Source organism: Calypte anna, chromosome 4B (assembly GCF_003957555.1).
Source record: "Calypte anna isolate BGI_N300 chromosome 4B, bCalAnn1_v1.p, whole genome shotgun sequence".
Classification (NCBI taxonomy): domain Eukaryota; kingdom Metazoa; phylum Chordata; class Aves; order Apodiformes; family Trochilidae; genus Calypte; species Calypte anna.
In genome coordinates, this window is record NC_044249.1 from 23,105,822 (window position 1) to 23,112,174 (window position 6,353).

Genomic DNA, 6,353 nt, shown 5'->3' on the forward strand with positions numbered 1-6,353 from the left:
GGGAACAGCCGCCGGGTTAATCAGCCGGAAAATTGGGAGAGGGAGAACATGGCGCGGGGGGGCGTGGGGAGACGGGGATGGGGACGCTGAGCCCCGCAGAGCCCCCACGGCCTCCCCCAGGTGTCTCTGTCCGTGTCCCCCGGTGGTCCCAAGGGGGAGTTGGAACTTGGGGTGGGGTGGGGAGGGGATCCTGAGCGAAGGGGGGGACCTCGGGTTTGGGGAGAGGGAGCCCCCCCTCATGTCTCCCCTCTTACCCAGAGCTTCCGTGGGATCTCAGCACTCGCGGAAGGGTCCATCCCCCCTTCCCAGGGGTCCGGGGGAAGCTGTCCCGTCCCCCGCCAACACCCCCGCTCCTCCCTGTCACATCCATCGCGACCCCTCCTCCCCGCGGGGATGCTCAAAGGCACTTTCAGGGTAAATCTCATTTTTTTTCCCTCCCTCGGCAGGGCGGCTGCGGCGTGGGGGGAGGGGCGGGACAATGCAATTAAAACGAGAAAATACCGGGGGGGGGAAGGTCGAGGGGGTCGGCTGAGCCTTCGGAAGTTCGCGCCGCAGTAATTAGATCAGCGCGAGCCCAGAGGGCTGGGGGGGCGACACGCACACAGCCGAGATACGCGGAGCTGTGGTGACAGGGGCCCCGCGGGACCCCCCCACCGGTGGGCAGGCTGAGTGACGTCACCGCGGCATGACGTCACGAGGGGCGGAGGGAAGTGCAGAGGCCGGGGCAGGTTGGGGGGGTGTCGATCACCGGTGATGCCCCGTGGAGTGGATTCAGCACGAGGGGTGGGCGCTGTTTCGCACCATAGCGACGGGGGACGCTGGGGGGTTCCGAGTGGGCTTCGCAGCTCCCGGGGCGGGTTTGTTTCAGAACTCTCGCCGGGCTTTTTAATAAGGTGTCGCCTTTATTCCAAATATTTACACCCGGCCGGGCCGGGCCCCCTTCTTCCCTGGTTCCCGCCCCCCCCCCCCCGGCTCATGAAAAGACACGATAGGAAATAAAACTTTTTAAAAGGGGAAAGACGGAATAAAAAAAAAATTTAAAAAGCGAAAAGAAATTGCACCAATTTCCCCCGGGACAGGGGCAGCGCGGCTCACACCCCGCCCACCCCGCGGGTCGGTCAGTCTCAGTGCCGGCTCGGGACACCCCGAGCCCCCCCTTCCCCCGCCGCCGCCTCAGTCCCCAACGTCGATCTCCTCCTCCGAGAGCTCGGCGGGACCGGGACCAGGACCCGGGGGTCGCGGTGCGGGCTCGCTGAGGGCCCCCAGCTGCTGCAGGGCGTCGGGGGGCAGCGCCTGCAGCGAGGCCACGTCGGCGCGGAGCTCCTCCAGGTCCCGCTTGAGTTTGGCCCGCCGGTTCTGGAACCAGGTGATGACCTGGGCCGCCGAAAGCGCCAGCGCCGCCGCCAGTGCGTCCCGGTCTGCGGGGGAGAGGTATCGCTGGCGTCGGAACCTCTGCTCCAGCGCCTGCAGCTGCTGCGCCGTGAACGCCGTCCGGGACTTGCGACGTTTCTTGCAGGGTGGGCGCTGCCCCGCGGAGCACAGCGGGTCCCGACCTGCAGGGACAGCGCGATCAGGCACCGGAACCGGCATCGGGACACCCACCGGAACCTGCACGGGCAGACGCGCTGCACCCCCAGAGGGAGTGGGACAGTCAAGCGTACCGCACCGGCGCCAGGACCCAGACCGCACTGACACCGGAACGGGGACACACTCTTCACCCGCACCATACCGGCACGGGGGCCCGCCCCAGGCCCCGTACCTGCACCCACACCGGCATGGCACCAAAACACGCACCAGAACCCACACCCACACCGGGTCCGGCACCGGGAACCGCACCGGGACATTCACAGGAGTCACGCTGCCGGGTCCCGGTGAGCCCAACCAGGCCCGGCCCGGTCCCACCACCCCACACCGAGCCCTTTGCAGCCATGAAACACCGAACCAAGCCGGGCCGAGCTGAACAGAGTTGAAATGGGCTGAGCGGGCTGAACTGGGCCCAGCTGAGCTGAACCGAGTTGAACCGGGCAAAGCCTGGCTGAATCGAGAAAAGCTGAACGGGGCCGAGCCGGGCTGAACCGAGCAGAGCTAAACTGGGACGGGCCGAGATGAACTGAGCCGTCCTGTGCCGGGCCGAGCGGGGCTGAACCGGCCCGGGCCGTTCCAATCACATCTGTACAAAGCAAACCGAGCCGCGCCGTGCCCGGGCCCTGCACGTAATACAGTCAGAGCCTGGTACCGCTGCCGGCTCCCCTGTGCCGGGAGCTGCCTGACCCAGTCCCCCTCGGCTCCCGCCGCCGTTCCGCAGCAGCCCCGGTCTCTCCTGAGCCGCGGGGCCGAGCCGACCCGTCTCCGCCGCCTGCTCGCCCGGGGAGCAGCTCGTCCGGACCGGTAGCGCGGGGCCCGGTCCCGCAGCCTCTGCCTTCGTCCGGCGATTTTCCAGACTGCGTTGGAGGCGGCTCTGGGGCCACGCAGGTCCCCCGGGTTCTCGTCCCCGCAGCCGCTCCCGGCCCGGACGCGCTGCAGCCCCGAGTCCCCGATCCGGCCGGCGGAGAAGACAAACCTCCGGTGTGACGCGAATAGCGGCTGCCCGCGGCGTCGGTACAGGCTCCACCGCGGTCCCGGTCCCGGTTACAGACTCTCTGCCGCCAGCGGGACCGATCCGCCCCTCGGGACCGGGGCTCCCGGGGTCAGCTGTTGGCGTCTTTGCGTTTCCCGCTAACGGCTCCAGCTGCCGCCGACGCGTCCCGGGGCCGACGCGTCCTGCCGGGAGTTGCCGGTAGGTCCGTCCGTGCAGCCGCTCCGGCCGCTCGTTACTGGAGCCCCGGGATGTCCCGGCCGGATCCATCTACCCCCCCGCGTCCCTGTGCTTTACCTCCGCCGCGGAGTCCCGCGCTGTCCCGCGTCTGTCCACCGGGACAAAGAGAGTTCATTTCATTTTTTGCCGCCAGTGTCCGTCTGTCTGTCCCGTTAACGGCATTTTAACTGACTGACGGGAAAGTCGACCTGGCCGCGGATCCTGATTCCGTTCGCCGTTACCCGCTGTCCTCGCCCTGCCCGTCCGGTTCCGAGGTTGTTTTTTTCGATAATTATCGAGCCCCTCCCGGCCGGGTCCTTCTGTCTGTCTTGTCGGTAGCAGGATTTACCTCCGTTCCACCGGTCCATCCCGGTACCGAGGATTTTTTTTTTCGTTTACTGCGGAAGCCGTGGCCGACCGGGCAACGGCTCTTTTCGTTAATTACAGGACCGCCGATCTGATAATTACCGTGTCCGTCTGTCCAGTCCATTTAGGTAGCTTTTTTTTTTTTTTTTTTTTAACAGTAATTCCGGGAGATCCGAGCTGTCCCTTTCTGTCCCTCTGTGTTAGGCAGGACAACGGCTTATTTCGTTAATTATCACAGCCCGGTCGTGTCCGTCAGTCCGGCCGCGTAACGGGGTTTCTTACCACAATTTCGGGAGTCTCGAGACGTTCTTTTCTGTTCGCTTGTCTGGCCGGGAGATGGCTTTTTTGCGTTAATTACCGGGGCCCTGATCCGTCTGTCCGTGTCCTCCTGTCCGTCTGAGAAAACCTGTTTTTTTTTTTTTTTCTTCCCTTAATTACTGGAGCGCCGTTCTGTCTGCCCGTGTCCGTCTGTCCGCCCGGTAAGGGGATTTCGTTAATTACCGAAGCGCTGCTCGGGCCGTCCCTGTCCACCCAGGGAAGGGAAATTATTCGTCGTTAATTATTGGAGCCCGACTCTGTCCTGATGTCCCGCCGGCTACCGTTTTGTTGGTTTTTGTTTTTGTTTTTTAATCACGGGAGCTGTAGGGACCCTCTCGGCCTCGGGAACTGGGTGACAGTCGGTTCTGTCTGTCTGTGTCCGTCTGTCCGGCCGGACAAAGGTTTTTTCGTTAACAGCGGGAACGGCGCTGAGCCCGTTTGAGTCCCTCTGTCAAGGTAAAGGGGTTTTTTCTCCGTTAATTACGGGATCGCTGCTGTCTGTTCGTGTCCGCCTATCTGGCCGGGTAAGGGTTATTCTTTCACCGTTATTTACGGGACCGTGTTCGTTTGCCCTATGGGGTAAGGGATGATTTTTTTTTTTTCGTTGATCACGGAGCCCCGCACTGTTTGTCCGTCTGTCCGTCAGTGTAAGGGATTTTTCGTTACCGGCGTCCGCACCGCTCCGACCGTCAGTCCCCTCGGTGGAAGATTTTTCTCTCTTGAGGCGGCAGGGCCCTGCTGCAGCTCGGTCTGCCCGTCCGCCCGCTCGCATGGAGGGTTTCCGAGCCTGGGACCGGCGGCCACAGCCCGCTCCCGCGGGGACCGGGACCTTCCGGGTCAGCCTGCATCGGGAGAACCGCCGCAGGTCCGGGCAACATTCTAGCCCTCCGGGAATCGCGTCGGTCCCCGGAGCCCCCGGTAATGGGTTTCTGCCGCAGAACCGAATTTCGCCTGGAACCGACATCCCCCCTCACAGCAGCCCGCGGTGCCGGGGGACGCTAGCGACCGCTCGGTAACGGATTTTCGTTACCAACAGGACAGATCCGTCGCTCTGTCCCCGCGCTCGGTCACGGTCACGGCTCACCAGGGGCGGGTTCTCTGCTCGGCCCTGTGCAGCCACGGGACCGATCTGTCGCCGGAACCGCGGCTCCCGGTAAAGCCGCCGGGCTCGGTCCGACCGGTTCCCCCGGAGTTTTGGGCTCTCCGTGCCTCTGTCTCGGTCCCGGCCGCGGCTCCCCTGCCGCCGCGGAGCGGGCTCAAACTCCTGGTACCCGGCCCTAACCTTTTCCCTCCCTGCGGGCCGGGGCCGCCGTGGAGCTGTGCCGGGGCTATGCCCCGTTTCCTGGGCGAGCACCGGCCCCTTCCCTGTCTCTAGGGAGCGTTCGCTCCTCTGGGACGCGAAGGAAACTTACCGGGGCCGCGACGGGCTGGGGGAGAGGAGGCACCCGTTTCCGTCACAGCCCCTAACCCGGTGTCCCCGGCACCTGCCCCAACCCCGTCCCCGCCGCCCACGGAGGCCCCCGGTACCTTCGGCCGCCTGCAGCACGCCCAGCTCCAGCCCCTGGAAGGTTTTGCTGGCGAGTTCCTCCAACGCGCAGAGGGGCGAATTGGGGGCGCAGCCGCCGCCGCGGGGTCCCACCGCCTTCTCGGAGAGCCGGGCCGGGGTCGCGGCGGGGCCGGGCCCTGGGGGGCTGCCTCCACGGGGCCGCCCCAGGATGTCCTCGATGCCGAAGGGGGTGAGGGGTTTGTTGGAGTTGGCGGGCGGCGGGAGCTGGTCCAGGGCGCTGCGGGGGCGGCCGCCGCCCGGGGGGTGCAGCGGGGGGGAACCAGCCGCCTCCCGCGCCGAAGTCATGGCGCGTTCCCGCTCCCCGCTCAGCACCGCGCCCGTCTCATCCCACCGGGGGTTCCCCCCCTTTCTCTCCTTCCCGTCCGCTCATCCAGCCGCGGCCGCACTTAAACCCCACGGGCGCAGCCCGCCCCCTCGGCTGGGGCCCGGTGGCTGCGGCGGCGGCGGCGGGGAGCTCTCGGCCACCCCCCCCTACCCCCCCACCCACCTACCCACCCACCCGGTAGGGCTGAGCAGCTCCGCACCCGCCGCCGTTTTCCGCCCCCCCGCAACCCCGGTGCCGCAGCCTTAAAGACCCCGGGGCCGGTCTAAATTGGGCACCGGGAGGAGGAGGAGCCACTGACGGCACAGTGATGGGGGGGTCGTGATGAGGAGGGGAAGCACCGCTCCCTCTCCACCGCCGTTATAGGGATGTAGAAGGGGTGCGGTGCTGTACCTCCCCCTGATTTCCCCCCCCTCCTCTCCGGTGGTTGTCCGCTGCACCCCAATCCCTACACTCTCCCTCCCCCGCCCCCCCCGCCTCCCTCCCTTAATCCCCAGCGGGGCTTTTACCATCGCCAAAAAATTTATTAGCTCCCCTGCTCTAAAATGCCCCATAAAAGCGCAGGGGCCGCCGCGTCTGGGAGTGATTAGGCCGCTTCGGGTGGGTTTAGGGTTTCAGAGCCCGGCCATAAATCCCCCCCTCTTCCCATATCTCCCCCCACCCTGTTCCATCCTCTCCGCTTGCTCTTCTCCGGTACAAATAGCTCCAGGATCCTGATTGCTCGTAAAAATCCCAGAGACGCCCGCACACGCAGGTGAGACACCGGATCCTCTGGTGGGATCGTGACCGGGGGATGCCGAATCGCCTAGTCCGGGTCGATTCGGCATTCCCTGGTCCCGATCCCACCCAGTGTCCTCATGGATTCGCTACTGGGATGTTCCAGGGACCGAGGGCGCAGGGGTAATGGTAATGAGAGAAAAAGAACCTGTGATTAGAGGGGGGGGACACACACGGTGCTGGGAGAACCGTGATGGGGGAGCAGGTGC

At 65.5% G+C, this 6,353-nt stretch overlaps 1 protein-coding gene across 1 annotated transcript; it reads right to left on the reverse strand.

Moving 5' to 3' along the window:
- Positions 1-1,173: 1,173 nt before the first annotated feature.
- Positions 1,174-5,330, reverse strand: LBX2 (ladybird homeobox 2). Its single transcript, XM_030450926.1, has 2 exons — positions 5,006-5,330; positions 1,174-1,553 (listed from the first exon to the last, which is right to left on the reverse strand). The coding sequence occupies exons 1-2, from the start codon at positions 5,328-5,330 to the stop codon at positions 1,174-1,176; spliced, it is 705 nt and encodes a 234-aa protein (XP_030306786.1).
- Between the last annotated feature and the right edge of the window lie 1,023 nt (positions 5,331-6,353).